This window comes from Prenolepis imparis, unplaced genomic scaffold (genome assembly GCF_030444845.1).
Source record: "Prenolepis imparis isolate NDT839.2.m4 unplaced genomic scaffold, iyPreImpa1.0 SCAF_4, whole genome shotgun sequence".
In the NCBI taxonomy this organism is placed as follows: domain Eukaryota; kingdom Metazoa; phylum Arthropoda; class Insecta; order Hymenoptera; family Formicidae; genus Prenolepis; species Prenolepis imparis.
In genome coordinates this window covers 2,499,098-2,527,020 of record NW_028141162.1, presented here as the reverse complement: position 1 = coordinate 2,527,020, position 27,923 = coordinate 2,499,098, and the positions used below count along the sequence as shown (strand labels likewise).

Genomic DNA, 27,923 nt, shown 5'->3' with positions numbered 1-27,923 from the left:
ACAAAGAAAAGAACTGTTGCAGTTGTGATCACACGTGGTGCAAGTATATATAATTAGCGAGATGAAGCAATTTTTGGTTCGCTAATAGAACTTGCAATTTTCAATACGTTGAAAAACACGAGCCTGGTAATTTCAATATACTGAACTGCTAAAAGCTATATTATGCCTTATTATTTCTTAATTATAATTACTAGAAAAAATTTTAAATGATTAACATAACGTAAATGTAGAAATCTAATTATTGTTGCATCTGATAATGTGATTATATCTATACCTATACTTACGCAAATAAGAGTGTAAAAATACGTTCTTTTTTTCCGACACGTGTAAATATAACGTACAATTTTAGTTATTTTTTTTTTTAGTCTGCGAAAGTTTGCGCATACGCAATTGAGTGGACGAAGATTTCAGAATAAGTCTTTTCATGCTTCAAATTCGCATCGTCGCGTTTGGAAAATCGCGTTTTACATTGAAAAGGTGTCAATGTATTGATCACGAGAATGCGCAATTTTGCGGACGCTGCGTTATCTAACCCGTTTAGTGAATAAATTCCGCGATTCGCGAACAGAGAGTTTCCGATATCGGCCTCGCCATTGTGTCATTTGTGTCGGGATAAAACTCGCATGCACTCCGGAAAATTCTATATCGATTCACAGCTCAAACTATAAAATTTTAAAGCTCTGATTTTTTCATAACTATTATCCACTTACAATCAGTGTTGTCCGATTCATTATGGAATTTATTATATTATCTAAAATCAATATCAAAATATATTTAATTATACCAAGGACCCCGCACCGGTCATAGGGGGAAAATGTCTTTCTGCGGATTTGGCTAATTTTTGGATATGTTGTAGTTCTCGTCATTCTGAACAAATGTCTCAATGGGCAGAATGATCTAATGAGCCGTTTCCGTGCTACAAGCCCTGAAAGGTCCAGATTTAACATGCAAAAGTATAAGTTTTTCGACTCGAAATAAGGAAGGATGGATTTTTTTTCTTCAATTCTTAACTGTATTGATGACAATTATTGTTTAGAGTCGTATAAAGACAACGGATGTATGTAGTACAGTCCAATCTATGTGGATTTATAATGTATGTCAATTATAAAAGTGGACATATAATGTGTATGTATAAGTTGAATATATATTTATTGATATTATATATATAGTTTATAACATCCGTTGTCTTTATACAACTCTTAACAATAATTATCATCAGTACAGTTAAGAATTGAAGAAGAAAAATCCATCCTTCTTTATTTCCAGTCGAAAAACTTTTATTTTTACATGTTAAATCTGGACCTTTCAGGGCTTGTAGCATGGAAATGGCTCATTAGATCATTCTGCCCATTGAGACATTTGTTCAGAATGACGAGAACTACAACGTATCCAAAAATTAGCCAAATCCGCAGAAAGACATTTTCCCCCTATGACCGGTGCGGGGTCCTTTTTAAAAAATCTTAATTATAAAGATTTTAACTTTGTAATTAGAAGAGTTGACCGAGTCTTTTCTTCTAAAAAATCTGTTATAATTGGACTACACAGCGCATTATCATATGCATATTGAGAGATCAGTAGAGATTCTTCCTCGCTTGTCTACGAATATTACCTGTTGAATTTTCGCGAAAGTCGCGGCGTAAGTGCGACCGCAATTTCTGCGTCCCGAGGGAGCTACGCGAATGCAAATAGTGCGGGATCTGCTTGTGAATCTTTTATATTACGCCAGCGAAACTGTAAGCTCGATCGCGCCTCCGACAAGAGACTCATTCGTTCTCGGATCGCTATAGACATTCCGCCTTTCTCGCAAAATCGATTTCCGGCCTGTTCATGCGAGGCTTCCCTGAATTCCGCCGGGAATTGGCGCGAATAACGAGCGATGAGCTGCGATGCGGAGAGCCCGGAAGAGGAACAGGAATGGATCCCCGCGAAATTGTAGGTTTAATTTACTCACTCTTATTATAATTAACGTTATATCCTATCTTCTGTTCTACACATTTCCTCAGAGCTAACGTTTTAACTGTATTCTTTGCCACGTCGCGGCCGTAACTCTGCGAAAATGAAATTAGATTCTTTTTTGCGCGATTGCGCTTAGGGAATTTTAACGACGAAATAAAGTCTATAATTTTGTTACTTAATCTTCGCATTTTTTTCTCGCGATTCATATACATCATGGTTAGATTATCTGAGCCATGTGCAATTTCTTCGAATGCTAGATCATAACGGCAATAAAATATATCACAAGGCAATAAAATATCGCAAGGAATAGCCAAAATAAACAATTTACATTCTCTCTCTTAAATTTTGTAAGTCAGCTTTAATTCTATTTGGCGTTTTCTGACATTCTAGTTTTTCTGCTCGCCCACCGGTTTTCTTTATTTATACGTCAACTGTATTTGGCCAGAGAAGGTCAAGGCTAGTTCTCTAAATGTATATTTTTACAAACGCGTAATTAATATTCAACACTGAGCGTCGAAATATCGCGACGTTGGCAGAAAAAGTCCCAGTTTCTCAGACTTTCGTCATTTAATGATATTCCCGCGAATCCGCATAAGCAGAATAAGTCTAGTTTCCAGAAACGAGTTTCCAGATCGTTCTCGTGATTTACGAAGCCTCTCTGACAGGAGCTTTCGATGTAGTGAACTTTATTGAGCTTTACGCTATTCGCACAAGTCGACAAAATTCCAACATCTCGTAAACTTTTTCATACCGAATATCTTATACGGAGAGTTTCGAGATCATCTCTTTTTATATATTCTTTAATTTTGAATCGCGACTATTTGAAAAGTTTGTCGCGCGTTCTCTTTGTTTGCATCAATCGACGGCGAAGAAATACATTTTGCTATTCATAAGAGAGGATGGCAGTTATGAATTTAAAGTCGCTCGTCGTCTTGACGCCCAGCATTTTTAATGAGATTTTCCGAGGAACGAAAACATGGCTTTATTAATATCTTATTACATTCAATGATCATATTTAAAATTATATCAGAAAGCTCTTGTACAATCTATTGGTATACGAAATAGAATGCTCTGTGTTTTGTGTCAATAATTGATCGTAGAGGTATAGGACCTATAATTCAAAATATATTAAAAGTTTCATTTACTATTATCCGACTTATAACATAAGCCGCAACTGGGAAGTAAATATCCGATATATTGTTTAAATATTTCATGAACTGCTGCCGATCAAAGAGATATCGAATTTGCATTTTCTACTTTTTCTAACTTCTACTTTGTTAGTTTCGAAATGTTACGTTTAATTTTACCTGCGTATTTAGAGATACCGCTTCTTTTATAAAGGAAAGGTTGAAATTACTGTTTTTTGTTTAACAACTAACGAAACTTTGTTAGTTCATATCTAGAAAAAAACTCGTCCAATCGCGCTTACAATCATCTAAAGATCGTTACTTGGGAAAAAATAACCGGACTTCTATATATTGTTCGATCGAAAAGAGCCACGCGCGCATCTGCAAAGGCGAAATTAATCTTGCCGACAGCATCATCTACTACTTTCGAGATTATTCTAAAAGCACTTTCTTCGTATATACGGTCGAAAGTAACGAGAAAATTGGGAAGCGAAATAGCGAACTGTTATATTCTAGCCTCGCAGGAAACAAGACACGTTGACGAGAAACGAAAGTTTGGATACAATATTTGTTTGTTCAGTAGATAGCTTGATGCTAACTCAATCCTCGAGAGAATAGCGGCTATATCTGCGGATTGCCTCAATAATTTCGGAGAGCAAATAAACGGTGAAATATTGTTCTTCATTTATTATTTTTGCGCGAATGGATTGTTCACTCTTCTATGAAAGATTAAATGTAAGAAAATTAAGAAAACGAATATACGAGTATGTATACTTCAGGAAAAATTCTCGATTACACGTGTATCTCTAATATATCGCGAATACTTTATCAAAGTTAATGATTTACATTCCGTCGTTTATGATGTTATTCCGATGCACTCTACACAAATAGACGCGAATCTTTCAGCGATGAATGCAGGTCACGCGGGACATTCTCAACGTTCTTACATTACATCCTCTTACCTCTTACGCGCTTCTACCTCTAAGGCTTGTGTGCTCTAAAATTGTTACATTCCTGAATCATGATTAAAGCGCCTAAGTGCTTTAACCCTGGCCGCAGGTAGACGGAAATATCTTTCCAACAAAGTATGCGCCATTCTACCGCATAATTAAAATCGATTAATCAGAGAAAGAGAAAGAAGTAATAGGGAAGCCACTGAGTTTTATCTACGTCGTACGATGACATTTTCCTGGGAAGATTGCCAGTCACGTGGCCATTTCTGGCAAGTATACTGATTGTCGAGCTTTTGAAGCTTGCGAGGCCAGACGTCGAAAGCACAGTATGAAAAGGGAACGAATCTGAAAGAGAAAGAGAGAAGGGGGGAGAGGGATAAAATAAACGAGAAGAAGACTACCACACACACAGAGAGGGTGAATCGAGAAAGAGGGAAAGAGACCGTGCGTTATATTTCTGTGCACCGCTTGGCCTGCACTGTACGCTGCCACGTCACAGAGTCATTGCACTCCCCGTGACGTCACGGTAGCACAGCGTCATCGACCAATTAGAGGTAGCCGTTAACCTATTAACCACTCGCTCGCACTGCGGTATCGTGACCCGACTGGTTGTCCACCAAGTGTCTTCTCGACCACCAGCATACACACACACACACATATACAATATGTCATATGATATATAATAATTATCGGAGCTTTTTTTTACGCATCTAATAGAGAAAAAAATATCCTCTATTATTTATAATATAATACATCATTATAGAAGACCTAGATAAATTTATTATCCGCAAAAGAAACTGAAAAATCGATATTATTAATTAGAAAATTTATCTCGCGTACTCATCTGTGAATAAATGTATTACTGGAAACGCGAGCAAATATGATTCAACAGGAGATTCCTTTAAAATCCGCAGTTATCAGCCGTTTTTCCACCAGTCATGACCGCGAATTTATGGTATCACGTATAAAAAAAAAAACAGATTAAGATCATTAGATTCATTGGATTAAGAAGAATCGGGGACAGTTAAATGGCGATTTTGACCCCTTGCAAGGTCAATTCGCAAACCGGAGAGGAACGGTCGAATCAAGAAGGACCATGTGTAAATTAGTCTCACGGATTAAGCGTGGACTCTCGACTTATTTCTGGTTGCGCGGGTGCGTCCCCGAGGAGGAGAGGCGGGAATGCGGATGGTTATTTATAGCCGACCGGCCGGTTTTGCCACGTCGCAAATTTAGAAACTCATTTTGTTATCTTCGCCTCTCTCGCGCTGCGTATTATCAAATTCCGACTGTTTCTTCCTATATATTGCGCGTCGAGACCGACCAGGACGCCGGAGATGTTTGGCCGTCGGCCAGGACTATTGTTCCGTAGACCCGCCTATTTTACGCGTTCACTGATAATCATAAATATCCGTCTCTGCGCGTACCTTTGTCACGGCTGTATATTTTCTTGTTCTCGTTTAATAGCTGCTCCCCGGGTAGGTAATTGAAAGCATCGATGCAAGACAAACTTGATCTTTTTCTAGTTATTTATTGTTTATTAATATTTTAAATAAAAGAGAGAGAGAACGCGAATTCGCTGATTTAATTAGAAATAAATGAGATTTAATTTTTAAAATTTGAGTATTCGTAAAATTGAGAACTTAGATTTCATTTTGCAATATGTATATTGCGCGATCTAACGAGTAGACATACACGTGTTTATTGCTCTCGGTCTATTAATATCCTACCTAACTGCTTGCAACTCTTGATGCGAGTCAAGAAAGGATTTCCTTTATTAGCAATTTTGGGCGTCATAAACGATAATACTGTCCACCGAGAAAATGGTGTAAGTATAAACGGGAGTTTATTACTGTCTATACGAGGCGCTCTCGAAATAGGTGCAGACTACTGGACTCATCTCTTTCGACACGAGGCCCCGTGGACATCGCAAACCTGTTACAATTGCGCGCGCGTACCCGTTACTCTAATTTTAGCCCCGTATGTTCTTCCGTGCTGTAAATTACCGGCGGCGCGAGCACGTGAATTAGCCAGCGTTCACGGAAATAAATCGATGCGCATCGCGACAGCTCGACGCTACGCGAGAAATTTGTCCGATTCTTTGAAGTTCACTCGGTGTTTCGCATTCCTCGGCCGACTTTTTCATAAATCAGTCCGCGATTTATTTTCTACAAAAAAAAAGAAAGAAAAAAACAGAATGCGAAGTTATCTCTCAACGGCGAGGATGTCGCCTTGTAAAATTTAACGCTTCGTTCTAACTAAAGCTCGTTCTTCGTATATTTTTCCTTGCTCGGACAGGAGAGGATCGTATTTGTGACTTTTATTCAAAGAACAAGTCCGCAATTGTAATTTTTGTCATTAATAGATTTAACGACGCGAAAGCTCGAGAAGTATTTCACAGCCGACCGATAGACATCGATATTTCATCAGGCGGCCAGCCGACGACGGCGGATTATCGGATTTTCGAGAAAAGAGTGCCAAAGACGGGATCGATGAGGGCGCCCGCGATCCCCTTTATCCCTACGGCGTCCGTTATCACTCTCGCCCCCTTTTTCAGCGATACTGTATGGGTCGTGAGTACGTTCACCCCCGATGGCGCATCGTCCTCTCCCTATCCGCGCCTTTTTATATCCTCCGCCAACTTGTTCGCCGTTCGCGGTTTCACGGGACGGGAGGTTTTCCTTATTGTCGGCCTAAAAGTTGTACCACGAGAACTTAACGAGACGAGATCACTTGTGCGAAACAAAGCGAGTGGTCCTCCAGCCTCATCATCTTTACGGCTGAGATGCGCGCGGTCTCAGAAATTGCGCCCCGCGGACTTTTATCCGACAATGAGGGCTCCCTTTCTTCGTTTCTTCGCGGATTACCTCGCGTATCTCGACGAAAACTTTTGCAAAGTCCGCGTCTTTGTTCTCCCGGTTCTCCACCCCCGCCTCTCGCATCTCTCGCGCTCGGTTCGATTTCTTTTGAAATTTTGTGCAAAACTTTTGTACAGATGAAATTTAGAGAGTTTGGCAAATCTCAAGGATATTTAATCAGAGTAATAAGATTAATAAAATCGTCAGGTGACTGTTTGTGACTATATGAAATTAGTTTTACGAAAATCCAAAACACAATCTCTATCAACTCTCGAGTCACGAATTTTCTTCCGAATGTTCCATCAACTGCTTCGAAAACGTTATTCTATACACAAGATGGGCCTAATGAGGTCCAAGCATCACAAGCCTTGATCTGTTCGCTAGTTTGCCTTCGAATATTATACAACCGTCCGCAATTTCCGTTCACGTTTCGACACGAAACGACGTACCGGAACACGCATTGATCCGTCAACAGCAATTTGCTACGCACGGCTTTTACGATCGTTGTGGGAATTATGTCACGCCGTATATTAATTCCATCGAATTTACGATAACGAGCGACCTATAATGCATATTTCATGTACTAGCGCGAATATATGGTCACATCTCTCGAGAGAATGCCTCATATGTAACACACAATCTTATATATCATCTGAAATTATATTTTCGTAAACTGTGTAATTAAATTCTTTTCGACAATATTGAAAAAAAATTTATCTGCCATATATATTCCTATATATTTTTCATTGTTTTAATTTATATATCAATTTTTTTAACAGAAATTTTTTTTCATTATTTTGTCTACATCGAACTTGTCGAACATTTGGAATTTGTATCAACTTGGGAAAAAAATTTGGTCGATTTTCCGAAAGCGTGAAATTTCAAATTTATTCGGATTAGCGATGTCATCATATGTGTACGTAGAGAAGTTCGCACACTCCATTCCGCACAAATTTATTCGCGCTCGCAGGGAAACGGCTGCCTTTACTGTCGGTTTTACGAGGGCGCGTGTGTTTTCGAAGCACCATCCTCGTAAAAATGAGCTGCCGCAGTATCTCCGCTATGCTATTGTCGTTTTTTTCCCCCCCTTTCGCACTTATGGATCTTTAATGTCCGACATAGTGACCATTCGGGCCGGAACTACGCTGAGATAAAACATCCGTCTCTCACCTTATCTGACGCGTCCAAGTGTTCCCAGTGATATCGTTTAACCTTTTCGGTGACACACCAGCCAGCCGAGAAACTTTGCACTTTCCGGCACATTGACTCTCATTTTTAACCTCATATTTCCTTCTAATCAGAAAAAGATAATGTCCACGGGAGCGATTAACCAAAATTTTTGTCAGAATATACATATATAAAACTTGCTGAAAATATAAAGCGCCTCTTTAACGAAGGGCTATAAATTTGATAACTTTTTTTCCATTAAATTTTCCATTCCTTTTTATCCATTGAAATTGAACCATTCGACTCGCAATTGTTTGCACGAGAATAAAGTTGTTTTTTTTAATAGTATTTATTTAACAGACAATAATATCAAATGCGTCTTTGTTATTTCTACCTTAATAAACACGAAATAACTTTATTATTACAAAGCAGCAACAGAAATCTTTTACTGATTGGCTGTCAAAGTTCTTTCGAATGCACATAGGCTTTTGAGAGAAGATAAAATCTCTTTTTTAATATAGAATACATAAATTTGCAATTGCCATCGAAAAGAAAAAAAATAACGTTGAAATTGAAAAATGATTAAATTTATATAATTGTTATATAGTTGAATAATTATGCACCACAATACACAATAAAGCAAAAAAAAAAAGAAAGAAAATGATTATTTTAGCACAGAATCGCAGAAAAGGGAACATTTAAATTAATGTCATTTTTTAATTTATTTTTAAATGTCACAATAGTATCTTTTTTCGGGGGATAATATCATTATTTAAAAACTGTAGATAAAAAAAAATCTGTAGATGTAGTGCATCCAATTATTTTTTTTATAGTCGTGCTTGAGACTTACGACCTGTGTGTATTCGAAAACGATTTGCTCGCATTTCAACCGGACTTAAAAAGCCAACTATGCGTGACCCGGTCGCACACAGCATGCATGATTCCACATAGAGACAAAGAGGGAGAAAGAGCGCTGGCGGATCGATAGGACAGCTTGTCGCGACGTTGCTGAAGAAACCACACGTATCGGCCGCTTTAAGCGTTAACAATACGCGAGGTGCAAACTGTTAAATTAACAGTACGACTGGGATTAGCTGGGAAAACGCTGAGCTTGTATGCAATGTCCCAGTTAATTTAGTTACGAAGACATACAAATCGGATTACTATACAACTACAGAAGTATCTGAGAAAAATGTGTTCTTGAGCAAAACATAATTGTGTCCTATTTAAAAAAAATACTATTAAAAATACTATTTAAAAAAATTATATATTACTGTGATGATTCTAAGATGTCAATTTTGCAGGAACACGTTAGTTTTCTTTATGCTATGTAAGATGAGATTTATCGCGATATATTGGATAAAAGATTCTCGAATGTACAAGTGTCACACATCCTTGACCATGACATCGATCAAGATGTGAGAAACGACGAAATTCAAGTGTTCTATTTTGGGCATCACAAGAAACATCAAACCGACGGCTCGTATAATTCAAAAACATATGGATCTTATCAGAGATGTCGACGCGTTGTACAGGGATGATGTTCACTATAGCATATTCAAGTGGCAATCTTGGCACGGTTAGGCAAATTTTTGCAAGAGACATATTTTCCTTTGTGTTAATATCTCTGGAATCTCGTCCAAGGACGCATAAACATTGTCGCTAATTAGTTCTCGAGCGAATAAATCTCGTTAACACTTCACGCGGGAAATTATTTTCCTTCCGTGCAAAATTCTTGCCGAGTTTTCTAACTAGAGCTGAACTCGTGACAGAAAAACTGACATCTTACTTTTCTGTTATCTTACCTATTTGATTTTTTGCGACTGTCACGACTGCGACGACCCTGCGCTTTACAATTAGAAGTGAGTTCGTTGAAGAGTGAGTTGGCGGAAAATGAAAGAGATCAAATTCCAACCTTGATGATGATTCTTTTATTTAATCACGCGCATCAGGAAACCGAGTTGACGTTCGTCAGAAAATCGGTATCGCATGTTTATGTTCCTCGTGGTTGAAGTCGAAGATAAAAGATATGAGTTTTTTTGCGACGCTACTCAAACATGCAAGTACACAGAGAGGTTGTGCGATAAATTCCGCATTGCATCCAGATTGGCGAGATCCGATGTAACGAGGTTGTAAGGGGAACTTATATCGCAAGCTAACAACACTTTTATGTAACTCGAACGACAATATAAACTTTACGAGGATATTAGCGTTGCGCTACAAGACGAGACAAATTATTTGGGCGCGGTTCGGAGACTTTTATAGGAAGTTTCGCAATTTTACTATCGGCTTCTTTGTCTTCCTGCACGCGTATCCCTAAGTGAAATATCACCATCGTTGCGCAGTTTGTGCATCGGTGTCTAAGAAGCATCCAGTAAACGTCAATCGGCAATATTTATCGCGTCGCACAGTCGCTAATGGACCACGAAGCTTTGTGTACGTGCCTCGGCATAAATTTCCCCGATGATTTATATTCTTGATTCTAACACCGGTTCGGCATTTCCAAATTTTATGGCCGCCCCTCGCCGCGACAGTCCTTGACACGCATCGAAGTGCCATCGACGATGGCTTTCAAGTGCTGTCGAGAACTTGAGTTCTCGAGCATAGATGGAAGTTGGCGCGAATAGCACTTCAGCATTCTCTACTTTACATGGACTTGCACTCCGAAACAATTCAATCTTCGATATTCGACATTTCTTAAATGCGCGAACTAGAGGAATTCTTTATTATAAACAATATATATCTTGAACGTGTATCGGTCGTTTTTCTCACCAGACGCCGAGTCTGCGAAAATGTTTATGGTTTTGTCGAAATTTTAAACGATCTCTGCGTACTCGCAGGATTATTTTACAAGTAAATTAAAGTTCTCGCAGCTGATCGCTCTCGAATATATTTGCCGCCCGTATACATACATTTATGATGAGAGCTCGACGGGCGTGCGTCAGAGAGACGCGAATCTTCTTCGTATCTGACTTGCTAATTTTCTGTTTCAGGAACCAAGTTCCTCTGCAGCGAGGTGATAGCGCTAATAAGGAGCGAGGTGGACGACATTTGCCTACAAATCATAAACTTCGAGGATCTGAGCTCGCAGCCGCCGCCGCAGCCCGCGATCCCGCCGCCGAGTCAGGCCAACAACAGGCTCGCGACACGCTGTATGTTCCAATTTTATATTCGTTCTACTTCGACTCGTCCCGATGCGCGCGCGTGTCCGAATTTTCGCACGAAAGTTTACCGCAAATTTTCGCGGCGGCTCCCCAACGAAAACATCTCTCCGCTCTCTTTTGTATGTTCACGAGAAACTTCCGCTGCCCACGAGCTCTCTAATAAAATTTTAAAAATTTTAAAAATACACAAACAGATGTGAAATTTCCGAGCAAAATTTTAAATTTGAGAGAAAAGAGATCAAAAAATTTTCAGTCGAGTTGTCGTTATTGTATGTGGCGACATTCACCGATTGCATCAAGGTTGCATTCAAGTTTGATTGCTCTTATTGCGCAGTTAAATTAAATGATAAACTTGAGCGTAACATTTACACACGATATCCTGGCCGAGACATTTCGTGCTTCCCACACATATAACTTCCTGCGGGGCTTTTAAACACGGCTATCATTATTTCCCGCTGCACTGTCCGTTATAAGACATCGTCGCCGCTGACATTCGTGGCCGCCCCGTTCTTACAAGTGGAACGTGGTGTGTGGCACACGTAGGCTACTCCTCTTGTGACGATCATTATTACGATCATAGATCCAGGTCAGGTGTATCCGCATAATGAGCCACGTTACAATCCTGCGGAAATTCGGACGCGAGTTCTTTCGTGTGCGCAATTATTACATCGCTGCATTGTCGTTTTCCCCTCTGCACGTGTGGGTATATAAATATATATATATATATATATATATATAGTATATATATATATATATCCTTTTGTTGAAATTTGGATATTCTTGAATGCATGAATTATCTTTATGCATGTATTATCTTCATCTATTACTCCCACCTGTGTTAATGCAATATTTTCATGCGAACATGTCTCTGTAATTAGATGTAGAGAATTTGCTCTCGCGTTGATGCAATATAAAGTATGTAAAAGCCTCTGCGCTTCCAGTTGCTCCTCTGCATAATGTCAGCTTCCACATGACATTTCCGTAGTTATTATCGCAAAAGACACAATTATGATATGATATACTATAACGATATAATTTATCAATGAAAAAATTTAATTTTCTAAATTACTGTTAATAACAAAATACTATATCATACATATTTTTTATAAAAAAAATGTGTAGAAATCTGTTTTTTATGTTATTTCACAGAGACGCTTGATTCGTAGATTGAAAAGAGGCTGTTGTGTAAAGTATACTATCTCAATTCAATCCACAAGTGCGTAGCACGTTTTCGCAATAAATTTCTCGCTATTTTTCTCGAACCAATTTAGAAAACATACGCATACACGCGTATTTGCATATATGCGTACGGGAGGACGGGACACGTGGTTGTGTTTTATATCTGGAGTGCTCGCGAAACTATTTTTAGAATGACGCTGCAGATCGCTGGAGGTGCGCGGCGCGCCTAACGGTTAACCCTGACCTGGTAATAAATGTTATACCCTCGAATAGGTAGCTATAGACAAGCACCTTACCTCGCGGTTGATAATCCTCCCCCTAAGCAGCTCAGCTGATGGTTAGAGACTTGTAACAGAAATCGATCGTAACGGAAAGTCGCGTAGCATTAAAAGCGTGCTTGAGCAAATACCTTTTTCATAGGCATCACGCACAGAAAAATCAATAGACGTGGTTATTTATCTCTCTTTCTCTCTCTCTCTCTCTCTCTCTCTCTTTATTTTTATTCTATTTCAGAGACATTACTGCATTTTTCTTTTAATAAAAAAAATCTTTTAATAACATACGATTTATTTAGTATATAAATGAAGAGAAACGTAAATTTCTAATTTGTCAAGAAATTTTAAGATAAAAATTTTTGTTAACTCTTTATTTAATATATTTGATAAATGATTAGTAGCTATTAATCACAAATAAATTATGTTTAACGAATTGTGGATATGAGATATACATGTAACTAACAATATATGCATGCTCGATGTTCAGTGCTACTTTAACTCACTCAAAATACCAATAACTGAATGCGCAGAAATTTTGAAAAGCCGATATATAATCCATCGATCGATAGTTTGTACAGAGTTTGAAATTGTTCTTCCAAGAGCATGGTCTATTCAGTCTTATTGTTAGTCTCATCAAAATGTAATCAATAACGGATATCTGATGGAGTAATCCATCTTTTAAATAAATCGGTCTTCTCATGTCGCGATTATTGCAATTAATAATCGTTAAATAATTACCAGGTATAATTAACATATCAAAACTGTATCTTGTTTACGCTGTAATTCTCAGTTGCCTCTGCATATATAGGATTTAATCTTTCACATAAAATTACTACATATTGACGCCTCTCTCTGTACACAACTATCCATCTTTAAAAATAGCTTAATTTTTAATTATTTACTTCGACTCGTCATTTTTCAGTTTGTAATTCCATATTTGTTTTCATCAATTTTCTTCCGATTACCGAGTCAACGTAATATCGATTTAGTTCAGGTCAATATCACGTAGGAAAACAACTCGGAAACGATTCAATCAATCCGCATTCTAATGGCACGTTATTTTAGTAAAGGAATGGTTCTTTCCGTTCAACGACAATCGATACCAATGCATAATCGAGAATGTTGTCGATTGTCGTACATACATGATTGCACTCTTTTCACAGCTTCTCTTTATTTGCTATTTTTCTTAAACGACACGCCAGGGAGTGGGCAATAAGCGATTATGGCTGTAATTTCGTTCTCCAGCTTGCGCGAATATTTTTTAATTGGAATTTCTTTGTCATCGGTGGCGTTTCAAGCGCATGCATTTGCATACCGATTAAACGTAACGAGCAAATACCACGAATTTTCGTCGACAATCGCGTTTTTCAACTCGCCTTGACGCGCCTTGACGCGCACCGGACATATCGTTTTCCGATGAATAATAATGAGTTTTAACACGACGACGATATTCGGATGAGATTTGAGGGATTTTAAATCTGCGATGAGAGATACAAACATACATATATGAAAAATGATGCGTGTCTCTTATTTCGAGTGTTTCTTCGTGAAACTAAACGCGTCATTTTTCAAGCGGAGAGACCGACGAAATTTTGGCGACGTCGAAGAACGAAGATTCAAAGACAGGCATAATATTTTAGGGAAAGTTCAACGGCCACGGTTGGCGCGAACTCAAGCAACGGAGCGGAAATGGGGATTGCACATTCTGTCATCTGCATGCCAGACGTCGCGAAACGCGCGCTGGGCGATGAATTAAAAGTCCAACGTTGACTGACTTATCTTTGTCAAGTGTATTCTTGCAGAGCGGCGTGGCAAATGGATTTTCAAGTACACTCGATGTGACAAGTTCGGGCGTGATAATGCAGAGTCGACAAAGTTAAATCAATCGTTAACTTCCGGCGGGGGGTAATCAGTGTTTCTCGAATCATTAAGGTTTCAACAGAGACATTAAACAGTAAACCTCGTTAGATATTAAATATGTAGCACACATGAAATTTTATTCAAACCGTTAATATTGTAAAAAGAAGTATAAAATGTGTATATATGTATATATAAGAGAACTCGTACACAATTTTTAAAAATTATTTCTTTGGCGATTATGAAAGCAGTGATGTACATTAAAAAATGATAACAACGTTATAACAGAGAGAGAAAGAGAATAGTATCAAATAATAAACATTACATTTATTATCGCAAATTGTTTGGCAGCTTTAACGCCAGCTTAATCGAATTGCCTAATTGGCACTTATTATTAATCACGTACGCGTGTTGTTCGGTTGAGACCGGACATGTCAAAACATTACAAAGCTTGCGTCTCGCACATGCTTCTATATGTTTATTTTGCACGTTTTGTATAAATACATTAGCCGAGCATCGCGTATGTAAATAATAATAAAAACTGTCGCGATGCATATCGGCCGTCGTGGAGGCGTAATTGCCGTTTCTTGCGATGGTATAAATTTATGCAAAGCGCTATTTGCCATTTCGCTCTAACACCGACTACTAACAGTACTAATGAGACTCAATGACGTTGACTCGAGCAGTCGACAGGGCAAGGGCATCCTTCCGAGCTGGCTTGTCGAGGACTGGCGTCGTTGGTCCACCGAGGGTCCGGAATCGACCGCGCACGACTAATTTGCCTCATCGACTTGCTGACGGGACCATCCTCGACGAGGACGCTTCTGAGAACTGGTGAGTTATATTTGTCAAATTCATCAAAAATTTTGCCCGATTTAATTTTTAAAAATTAAAAATATTTATTTCATTTTATAATAAAATAGAATTTTGTCCCCTTTGCACATCTTTTCAATATATGTATATAAATTGAAATATTTAGTTAATTCTAATAAAACAAACTTTAATCTCTTATACACTCTCTATAGAGAAATAAAAAAAAATAATTTTTAAATAATTTAATTTGTGCAACATTTATATTTCTTTTTATATTTGATTAATTAACAATTAATCCTTGGAATAGTTCATCTCTTTTAATAATTCTTATTAGATTAAAATTAAATAATAAAATAGAGCGAATGTGTCTTTGAAGTAAAGTTCAGACATTTCAAAGTTTAATCATATTTGCCGTAATGTGTAAACACAATAATTAAGATATGCGATTACATTTCGAGTTCCTCGTGCAATATTATTCCCTGCTGTCAGAGTGTAGGTAATCAGCTCGTGTTATAGGATGTACCTCGGAGAGTACAGGGGATTTAATTAAGTAGCATTGCATGGCAATCAGAGTAACGAAGCGGAGTTCTCTCTCTCTCTCTCGCCTCGCTAACGATATCACGATACATCAGTGGTATCGCGACGATGAGTCGGGCAATCAGCGGGCGGACGTATTGCCTTTTCGGTAGCTCGTGTTACCCGATCGATTACTGCGCAAAGTAGCTGGCAAGACATTAACAGTGCTAACATCGACTAACCTATATTCTCGTGGTGCCAATTACTTTAAAACTTTAGTCACGGTTCTGCGAGCCGTCTCTCTCTTTCTCTCCTCTGTCTTTCGTCCTTTTATATTTTCAACGCTCTCGCGTCTTCTTAAACGAATTGGATTACCAGATTATTCCGTCCGCAAGATGTCCCAGACTTCTCGTAAACTTCCTTTTCTTACACACGAACAACTTTGAACAACTTGAAATCGATTTATTTTGCTCGTTCGCAGTTGAGCAAGTCAATCGAGTGTTGTACAACCGCATGTTAGATCGTTGGAGTATTATTCAAATTCCGAGTAACATTCGTGATTGGCTTGTAATTATAGCTAGACTTTGGCGAAACGCGCTTGAATAAACAATCACGTCCAACGGAGGAACGTCAGACTAGCCGAAAGAGATCGACAAACAACTATCGAACTGTCGATCGGTTGTATCGAGTCTCTCTTCTGTATATTCGATGTGATTCATAGATATTATAAACTCGCGCGAAAACGTTCTCCAATTTCTTATTTATTATACTTTTACAACGGCATGAGTATAATATTTCTTCGTGCTTAGGATTCAACTCGTCATTAATGTTGACATTAATATATCGCAAAAACGACATAAACGCAGTAAACCCCTTTTTTTATTATTCGAGATTCCGCGAAATAATTATTCCGGGAAACTTTTGCGAATTTATTCTATGAAAATATTGGCTCAAACTGTGCTAAAAAAAGTTGCCAAACAATTTATCTGGATATATCTTCGTTTCTGCGAATGACAGATAATCAAGAATATATTTTATAAATCATGATAAATTTGTTACCGAATTATATATATATAATACGATGATAATATTGATACATAAAATACGATGATAATATTAAGAAATACATTATTTAAAAATGTGCTGTAGCTTTAGATTTGCAAACATTTACATTTTCGATTTACCTCAATTTATTAATGAACATGCACTGCTAAAATTCATTTATTAAATTTTTAATTTTCTGCATTCGAGCAAACAGACGATATTGCAATTCGAAGCCGTTTTATCTCGTACAAGTTTTGTTTCGAAGAAGAGACACACGCATATCCAATATGTACGGACAAATATCTCGCGGCGGATGATCGATTTTGATATCGCGTTGCACCGGGTGGTGTTTCGCGATTCGAGCTCATCCGGCGAACACGCGGTGCAATATCTGACAGCTCCAAAATCCGTACGATCGCGAGCAACACGCTCAAGTAAACAGCCGAATGTTGCGGAAACGGCGACGCGACGGAAGAATACGTAAACAACGATCATCCTCGTCGTCGTCGTCGTCGGTAATCGATTCTGCTTCGTACGAATTACGTTTCGTTATTCAGAGTTACGAGCCCGAGAAATCTCCTTTCGATCGTCCCAACCGATTTACGAGCGTCGAGACGCTCGTTAGAAACGAGACTCGGAGAACAAATCCACCCCTTCGCGGGCCCCTTTTTATTCTCGAAGCATGACGTTGCGCTTCTCCGGAGGGCTTATTTCCGCATCGTTGGGAGCGGCGGATCGATCGATCATTTCTCGCCGGGAGCAATTTCGGTTTCGCCGTGCAATTCCGAGCGAATGGAGAATCTTGGGAATTCGAACGCCGTTATATCCTCTCGTATCGCTTTTAATGCATGGCGATTTTTTTATACTTATTTTATACACGTTGCTGTATTCGCAGTTTCAATCCGATTAAAAGCTCTTCTTTGGCGTCTTTTTGTTTTTTTCTCTAGCATTGTATTATTGCGAACTAAGTTTATAAAAACGGAGAGGATAAAGTATCGAAACCACAACGATTTTACATTAATCTTTCCATTCGCTCATCACAAATTAAAAATATAAACAATAAGAATTATTATTAAGGCTCTTCCGTATTAAAATACAAATATATAAGTGATAGGCCTTAAGAGCCGAACGCGGATGTTGATGCGTATTCCAACGAAATTTAATTTTTCGCTGGAATTAAATTAATTGTGCACAGAGCACGAATTTTTACTACTTGGTATATTGCCAAGTCTTTTCTTGTATGGAATAATCTCATACTTGAGATTTTTATTCCATACATCCCCTCTAACCCCCCTAAAGAATTGGATGCGAGAGAAAAATATAGATCCGAAAGTCGCTGAATCGGGAACCGAACCCGAGACCTTTCGCTTGCCGGGCGACTGCTCTTCCAACTGAGCTATTCAGATCCTTTCGATTCTATATTTTTCTCTGTTTTTTAAGTAAATACTTTAAATAACGCCTTTTCGGCCGGCGTAAATAAAATTAAAAATAAATTAAAAATATAATTTATCATTATTTAAAAATTATTTAAAAGTAAAAAAAAATATGGGTCGTTGGATATCGACAGACATTAATTACGCGATACGGGAAATATATCATAATCTCATGATATGTATTGGCTCGATACCACCCGAGGAATTTAATTTCACCCTCCATTTGTCTGCCGATGATAACCGCAAAGTTTTCCACAGTCTATGCTGGATTTAGTTCTAGCTAAAAGTTTTGTATATATCACAGTAAAGAGATCTCTAGATCGTAGTAAAGAGATAGAAAAATATGTTTTCGCCAGAGACTTTTCAATAAAAGACACCTGAGCCGTTCCTCAAGTTCGCCACGCTCAGAGACAACATATAATTTCCGAAGTATAACTATCGAGGAAACATAATAAACAACCGAAAATAGATTTACGAACCAATAAAGGAGCTTTACTTAGTTTCTCTCTTCATGCCTTTGATGAATAATACAGGTAACCAAAGCACGATTCGGATAGAGAAATCGAATTTACTTCATACTCAACGTAGTTTCCATGAATTTTAATGAAGGATGTAACAAACACGTCTCCAATATGATCTGGAATATATCTGCGTGACAGAATCGCGATACGCTTTAAATATACATTATTAAAACTTGAGAGACGTAAACTTTCTTGCTTTCGAACAATCAATTTTTTATTCGACGAATTTGGAAAATTGCTTGTCAAGTTTGTTATGGCGTGTGTAAATTAGCAATTCGTATACTTTGCATTCTTATGTTAGAATTTATTATATTCCCCGGCCTTGAAACTTTTCCTCTTCGATTGTCACGGGGGTCTTATTATTACATATGTTGGAAGACAACCGAGGTAGAAACCGGGCAGCGAGACGGTGGCGGTTAGTTTCAGAGTTGCAAGCTCGTGGATGGCACGCAACACCGTGCTTAACAGGACGTGCATAAAGCACGTCGAGGACCGGGAAGCACGAAAAACGACGGAGAATAATGCGATCGCGCCTACGACCTTGAGGCGGACAGAAATTAACGGAGAGAGAGAGAGAGAGAGCGCGGCGGCTCCGTCTTCAAGGTGAACCCGAGCAAACGAGGGTTGCACGCGACCACGTGTTACAATCGAAAAGCCAACCCTAATCGAGCCGCGCGGACACAATGCGTGACCGAAGATAGATGTCGAATGGAGAATGCGAGCTTGTCGAGCTTGCACCGCGCGCGATCGCACAATAAGCTCGCGACTAAAATGGAGATTGTACGATTCTTCGTCGTGCACAATGTGGTAGGCGCATATTTTTACATTGCAACGTTTATTATACTATATTGTGTTTCTGATACATGATCAATCTGTTTACATGTATAGATGTTACAGAACGTCTAACGTTAAATGCAAATTGAAACGAATGCCTTGCAAATTATACGACATCGTAAATATTTCAAAACACATTCAGTTTGACTTAGTTTCTAATCTCATGAATCATGAATCAACTTACCGTTGCATGAAATTAACTACCGAAGAAATAGCGAAATATTATATATTTTTACGGTCGTTTTTAAACATCGTCAAGGCAAATGTGGACGTTTGCGAATGTAATGCAAATGAAACAGCAAGAATATTTTTAATTTAGTAAGACAGAATTCTCGCAATCGCAGAGAGACTTGACGTAATTCGTGCTTTTATATATTCAAACGGTTTGGCGAACAACATCAAAATCCCGCGGTTGGGTGAAATGGCGCGAAGAATGGGAAGCAAACGGCTCTCTCGCTGTGTGGTAAAAGTCGCGGTAAAAAGGACAACTCTCTCTGAAAAGTTCGCGACAAGGACGCGCATCTCGCGATGAAACTTAGTTTTCTCGTGGCGGCGGCGGCATCTCGTTGCTGAATAATCCGAAAGCTCCATTAAACCGACGACGACGGTGACTGAGAGAATATTCCATCGGGTTCTCACTGTGCGTTTCAAGGCGAGTCACGCAATGTCGCGACGTGAAGTTTGAGGAGCCATTTCCGCGCAAGGCTATATGCGCAAAAGAATGGTAATGATTTTTGCGCCTCGAGCGCAGTTTTAGGTATTCCGAGTCCTCGTCGTATTCTTCATCCATAATAGACGCGATAGATGATTTTTATCACGCTAAGGTTGAATTAACTTCGATTACTGGCAAGGATAAAACATGGGCAGAGTCGACTTACCTTGAAAATGAATTGTCAGCATAGAATAACAAGCACTATTATATGTACTGGCATATTTCTATATCGGATCATTATAAAGATTCTATCTATTCATATGCAATTATTGTCATATAACTTTACATTGCGGTATTAATTGAAAGTTATTTGGACCATTTTATTTTTCAGTAAAACACAGAAATCACGCGATTCAACTAATTTTACAAATAAATTTTTCCAAAGCATATATTACATGGCAAGATTTTTATGCAAGATAAAAATGTCGTGTTTTACAACGCTGAATCGGGAAAGGTCTAATTGAAATAATTGACAACAGTTTAAGACAAACTTGTCGAAGGCTTAATGAATGGAGAGAACACGCGGCCGAATGAATGAATGCGTTTGTTTGCGTCGTAAGATTGTATCTCGCGCAAAAGACCGTTCGTGACCATGAAGTGACTCGAGAACCACGTTAAGGAACGTGGAGTATAGACGTGAAGAAATTCACTGCATCTAGTTGAGGATGATAAGAGACCAGAAGCTAGGTCGATGCACGTTTTAAGAGTAAACCTCGTTAACACGCGACGCCGCGAAATAACGAGGAGACAAATAAACAGAAGTAATTACATAATATGCACACGAAATTGTTGTGAATCAATTTGACAAATCTGATGTATTTACAGTCCGTAGATTTGACTATAAAGTTTAGAGAGTTCGAATGAAAAAATTAATCCAAATTAAAGAAACGTTGCGAATATCAAACAATGGTTTTCAATAAAAAAAAGTCTCGAATATTTTATTTCGTGATTTCTAGACCGGCGTATTAAAAAGTTTCTTAAAATATATGTATCGTGCGATATTTAAATTTATTATTTGTTTTTCGAAACGCGATGACAAGTTTCCAGTGCTTGGAGCACAAAGCAGTTTTGATAACGCCACAACTTTGTCGGTGTAAGGTAATTTCAGGCTCCACCCATCCGGCGACAAATCGTCTTATAATCCTCCTGCCCGCAGAGCATCGCCCAGCCGGCATTCTCTCCCCGGAAGTTCGTAGCCAGAAGGGATTTAGGATAGTCCCGACTCTATCGACCCGCGCTAAGATTTATTCTGTGGTTTTCTAGTTTGGACAGGCGAGAAATTAGCGGCTATTCTCTCTCACGAATCCGAGAAAAACCGAGGGATACTATTCGGATATATACCGAGTGAGTCGGAATTATATTCTGTGCGTTATACAATATTTTATGAGAGAACTCAAGTCTACGGATGACGTTGATAAATATATCGGCTTTGCCATCTTCCGTGATGATTATGAGGTTACGCTACCGTTTGTTTTACTCAGGCGTCGTGCATGATCGGCGAGTGATTTACGGTCATCGTTAAGCTTGACCATACGGTCGCCATTAAGCAATGTCCAGTTTAGCTCTAGACTTGTCATTTCCGGGGTCGCAAGGTCAGCTTCAAGGTGACTTGTCGCATAATAATCTCATCGCCGTTTCTATTCTAACTTGTATTATGAAGCAAGCGCTTTTAATAATTTTGCGATTACATTTTTGTGATTTTTGAACCATTGAAGAGAATCGTTATCTATTAGTACGATTCTTTTATAGAAATTCAAAAAAGTCATTATTTCGTCAAAACAGACTTGTAATGACGTTACGTTGATTATAAAAAATATGCCTGTTAGGTACGTCTCGCTGCCGAGACAGCGGATATGTGCGAAGCCCGGAAGAAGGGTAATATCGCGCTCCGGGCATTGAATTTCAAGGCGACGCAACGTATTTCAGGGTAAACTATGGTTGACACGTAACCGCGTCAAACTATATGCGAAGGTTCAAACACAAATGCCGAATGACAATAGGAATCTCTCAATCAAAAGGATCGTTATTTGTTGAAACGTCATGTAAAAATAAAACGACGCGCAAACGATGTAAGAAAATGAATCAGCGATTCGAGGAATTATCTCCAAGAATGGCGATAATTTGTCACTTGTATATTAGTTTAACACATTAGCGGATCCTGACGTCGATAATGGAGGGAGGTTTTGCAAAATTATTTTATTTAATATTTTTGGTTTTATTATTAGCTTTTATTCCAGGATCAACGACGTCGATAGCTCTTTAATGTTTGTTTTTCTTTATTTATATTTTTTAAACAAATTCAGCAAAACTGTTTCTTTTAATTTGCAAGGGGAGGGGGTTAACCCCCCAAGATCCGTCAGTGTGTGTGTATATATATATATGTATATAGAGATATTATATAGATATAAAGAATTTCTTGCCTAATTATTTTCATGCAACGAAATTATCTCATCATTTCGTCCTATGTCTGACTTAATCTATACTTAATTCCTTGAATGCGTAATGAGTATAATTTACAGTGTATCTTATACTTATATATATACATATGTATGGAGTATTATATTGTATTGAGATTTTTAATTATTGATTGCAGCTGGTCTTTATTTTAATTAATTGAATGATGATTTAACATTTGCTAAACGCATTTTTACAAGATAGATGATAGTATATTAATACATATATCTTATTTAAATTGGTAGACTTAAATTCGACGTAACTAGCAAAAGTTTTCAATTATGTTCACAACGTTTCAGTCTACCAATTTAAATTTATATTTACCACTAGCGATATATACTATTTCTGAATTATATATCTTATTGTTGGAGTAAATTAAGATTGAAGTTCAATCAAGATTCGATCATTATTCGATGTTGATGCAAATACGTGTTTGTGTGCCGTCGTGTCAGGATTGAATCAGAGAGAAAAAGAGAGAGAGAGACATAGAGAAATGTTCAGAGAGAAAAGCATCAGTATTTTAATACTTTATTTAATTTGTCAGATTGTAATTCTGTGTGAATGTCGTTTTTACATAGTAATGGAAATTACTTTTTGATAGGAGAATCTTTCTTCTATTTTTATTTCTCTCTCGCTATTTTATTTTTCTCCATTTTTGTTTAAATATTTTACTAATATACATATATCAGGTTGCTTTTTTATCGCTTATATAAAAACGATGCATTGGAGTTAAATTCGTAGAAGGGAAATTAACATATCAACTTCAGATTTTAAGATATTGGAATTGCGCCGCGCGAGGGTCTCCAAATTAGCGTTCGTCGACCACATTTTTGGCCGAGTAAAATACACTAATTCCGCGACGAAATACAGCCTTATACACGCTCTTGGAGACCTTCGCGTGAGAACACGCATTCCAGTCGATTCCAAGGATGGAGCTCGCTCGCTTTGAAGTTAATTAACGTAGGAATCGTAAAAACGGCTTTTGAGGTCACACCGATTTATAACACAGCTGTGCATATCGTGAGACAATTATGAGAAAAAGCTAAATAGCTGTAATTAATCATAGTAAAATAAAGTCATGGCGAAAGTTTTGTTGGTGGAAAAACTGGCGCGAGCTTGATAAAGTATAACCTAATACTATAATTATACAGATTAAAGCTTCGAAGGGAAATTTTAAGAATCTTTTTTTTATTGCAATATGTAAATATTGCGTAATTTGATTAGCAACGATACACGTGTGCAATTATCAAAGTCTGGAGATGATGCTTTGAAATCATAATCGCGAGTATATTATTGCAAAACTGATTTAAACATGCGAGAACGCTATTTTCCGCTCTAATTTCTCGTACACATCTAATGATAACGTGCACGACTGAAAGGGGGCGTGGAGAAACTATATAATATCTAGCATCATAGCACACATTTTTATCCACGCACATTTATAATCAGAATATTACAATTAATCAAATCAGAAAATTGATCAAATCATAGTGAAAGCGCTACTTTGCAAGAACGTTTTGCTAATCGCATTAACAGAAGAAGTTAGCATTCATCATTTTCTTTACGGCAATAATTCATTCCTTTTCATATGCGTACAAACTTGCGATAGAAGAAGTCACTTTCAAGCGCAAACAATCTTCTTGAAAGTATAATTCTGTCAGAAGAAAATACATTATATACTTACTTAAAATAATAACATTATATTCATTTGCATTTTTATCGCGAGAGCTCAAGCGAAATGGTCAATTTGAAATAACGAAGACGCGGTTTTAAAACGGGAGGATACATGAGGGGAAGTATCGAGCTTTCTTAATTGCGCGTCTATTTCGTCCGAAAACAAATTATCGTCACTGCAGACGCGCCATTTCCGTTGGAAATGTCACCACGACGCTAACGACATGCCGCGCGGAAATTATTGACATGCGAACGAATAAATGCAGTCTGATATTTTTCTGATTGAGAAAATTGCACTAATGGCTTTTTCATACGCCGCCCGTCGAACGTATCAAATTCTGAAAAAAAAAGCGATACGATCTTTGATTAATTTGAATTGGATTGGATTTATTCATTCGTACTCTCGAAAAGAAAAGTCATTCGAAAATAAGTCTTTAATAATGGAAGAAAGAGAGAGAAACGTACATTAAAAAATTGAATATACCTCCTGCGTGTATATATACATGGAATTTATTTCTATATGTTTCTAAAATGAAAAATCGGCGTCCGAAGTGTTTCAATAGTTTACTGTTTTTTTTTATCCGGGAAAAAGAACAGCATACTATTACGTGCATCTAATTCTATTTGTATTACGAAATCACTCTGTCAACACGGCCGTTGAGAGAATCGATGTCAGGGTTACTTCGACGCTGTAAATGTCGATAAATCTACCGCGCGCGCAACTCGCCTGATCGCATCCGGCGATAAAATTCAACCCTTGCGACACGCGGAACGCGAAATAACCGCGATAAATATCGGTGCAGAATCCATCGATCTTACTGACGGCTTCTAGCTGTTTTCGACGCCGATAACTCCGTTCGTTGCTAATAGTTTCATCTTCGAGAGCCGATCGTTCAACGAGTTGAATTTATTCGCGCTGTCAGTTTCTCTACGAAATTGTTCCACGTGATGCGGGAAAAATTTATCAGAGTAAGAAGTCACGATTTTTTCCCTACAGTTTTCATTAATTCAGTATTGCTTATCTCTGGATGAAGAATTTCACTTGGAGAACGTTTCGGCCAGAACTATCTCGCGAATCATAGTCGGATAAAAGATACGCGGGTCTGTATCGTCGTATGATAAATACCGCATCTTCATTTGCCTGAATGATGAACTTGACCCGTTCGCAGCTTCGCTTATGCATACAAATCCAATTACCGAGCCAAAAGGGATGAGCAAAGATCATTTCGCGAAACGAGAACTGGCGAAGAGCATCGGGACAAAGGAGGATCGTTCCTCTTTGTGTATCGACGAGTCGCTCACTGCCTTACTTTCGAATCGTCGTTGACGTCGTCGATTCGACGATTCGTATTGTATATCGAATACTTTCCAAATATACGGATCTTCATCCGCCTTCTCGTCTCTATCTGCGCCGCAAGTTCTGAAATAGGGTTGGAGAGGATTGTGCGATTGAGGCTCGCCATCATGAATTTCTTGCATCTGCAACCGTGATGTTGACGATCCGCGTTCAAACTTTCCAGCGAATTAAACGCTTTACCCTCGTCATTCAACCCTTTCGCGCATTCATTACCCTGCAAGTTTTTACGTTCAATTAGCGAGAAAATAATTTTATCGCGCGCCGACTAATTTTGTGTTAAATTCTCTGACACATTAGGGGTAGGAATTAATTAATTAAATCCGAATGATGGTAATTAAGCCGCGTGGTATCTCATAAAACTGCGGGCAAATCGAGGCAATCGAAATAAAATAGATTTCTTGAGTGAAACTATAATTTAGAGAATGCGGCACAATTCTATACGATGTCTAATTATCCTGTTCAACATATTTCCTAATACAAACTTTACGCAAACGTGTAACTTAGCTGTACGCAGATGTTCGAGGCGATTTTAATTGGATTTATTACAACTGGCATTCTCTCAATTCCATTGTATTGTAATTTCAACTAATTCGAGAATTTAGCAGAGCATAGAGCTATAATATTTTTTTCTTAAATATATATTTGTGCATTTAATCAACGAGAGAGAAAGAGAGAAATATAGAGGAGAGAGAAGAGGAACAGTTAATTTAATGAAGCGGCCAATTGGATAGTTGCGGCAGCGCACAAATGGCTCCCGCGGGCGCCGCACGGGAGATCATTGTATTATGCAATGCACTCGAACACGGTGTCTATAATTGGCTGTTTGTACGTTAGTTTATACACAACGTATACATACGCAACATACCAACACATGTGTGCATATCTCGCTAAATAATTCCCCCTGATCGAACTTAATCGCGTTACAAATGTACCGCCTGCGAATTGAGAGCAATTCAAAAAAAAGATACCGGAGATCGAACACGCGTTTATCTGTACGGACACTGGAGGATAGCGCGAGAAGAAGGAAGTGGTTTAATAAAACAACAACAATAATTGCAATTATATATCGTCCATGTATATTCGCTGATACGCATACGCACGCACGCACGAACACGCGTCAGCCGCGTGTCGTGCCGCGCTGGTTGAGGTTGTTTATCGATTGGCAAGTCTGACCTAACACTGACACACTTCACTCGCGGTGGTCTGACCTCCGTTCCGTATCGCGCGGTATCGACCACCCCCATAACCTTAGGATTTATACAATTTCTCGTCGGCCGCCACGCGCATTTGCAGGCTTGCTGAGTTAACCAGCGCGCGAGCTACCTTCCGGATTAACGTCATTTCCCGGTAACGGGGATAACGGGTTGCCCACCACCGCGCGCTACAATTTCCTGGCCGGGCTAATGGAAGACGACCACTTCGTTTTTCAACGCTTCGGAGTATCCGGGGTATCCGCGTCCCGGAAATACTGTATATCGCGAATTTTCTCATAACAACTTAACATTGTTTATCTGTACAATCTCTTTCCACTGCTTGAATCTTTCATGAAATTAGGGGAGGACTTCCGCTGCGAGCTATCAAGATTCGTAAAAAGTTTATTTTTAATAAGGAGAGAGAAAGAGAGAAGTCTTCGTAATTATGATAAAATTGTCATGCGAAGAAGAGAGATGAATCTTTAAACAATCTAATCTTTGAGATATAATCTTTTTAATTCACGTACCAAAAATAATTAGAATTGTACGGCGAATATGAATTAATCGTATATACAAGTCTACGGAGTTCCGACTGATTATTTTAATTCGTATGACTTTCAGCCCGTTAACATGTGGCTCGCCCACAATGATGGAATCTTGGGGTCCTGGGAGCACCGGCACGCCACCGCCGGGTCTGCCACCCCCGCCGTTGGCGGGGAGCAACAACAATGGTGGCGCAACAACGTCGACGATTATCTCAGGTGTCATACCGCAGCCCGGCACTACCGCTCCCATCGCCAGTCCCGAAGGAGTGAGCGACGTAAGTAGAAAAAAGT

At 38.5% G+C, this 27,923-nt stretch overlaps 1 protein-coding gene across 1 annotated transcript in view; it reads left to right on the top strand.

Moving 5' to 3' along the window:
• The window catches only part of Sei (potassium voltage-gated channel seizure), a 105,007-nt gene that overhangs the window by 23,540 nt on the left and 53,544 nt on the right, over positions 1-27,923 (top strand). The window contains 3 exon segments of the mRNA XM_083035358.1: positions 11,055-11,213; positions 15,223-15,370; positions 27,709-27,907. Of these exon segments, the coding sequence (XP_082891484.1) occupies positions 11,055-11,213; positions 15,223-15,370; positions 27,709-27,907 (506 nt within the window).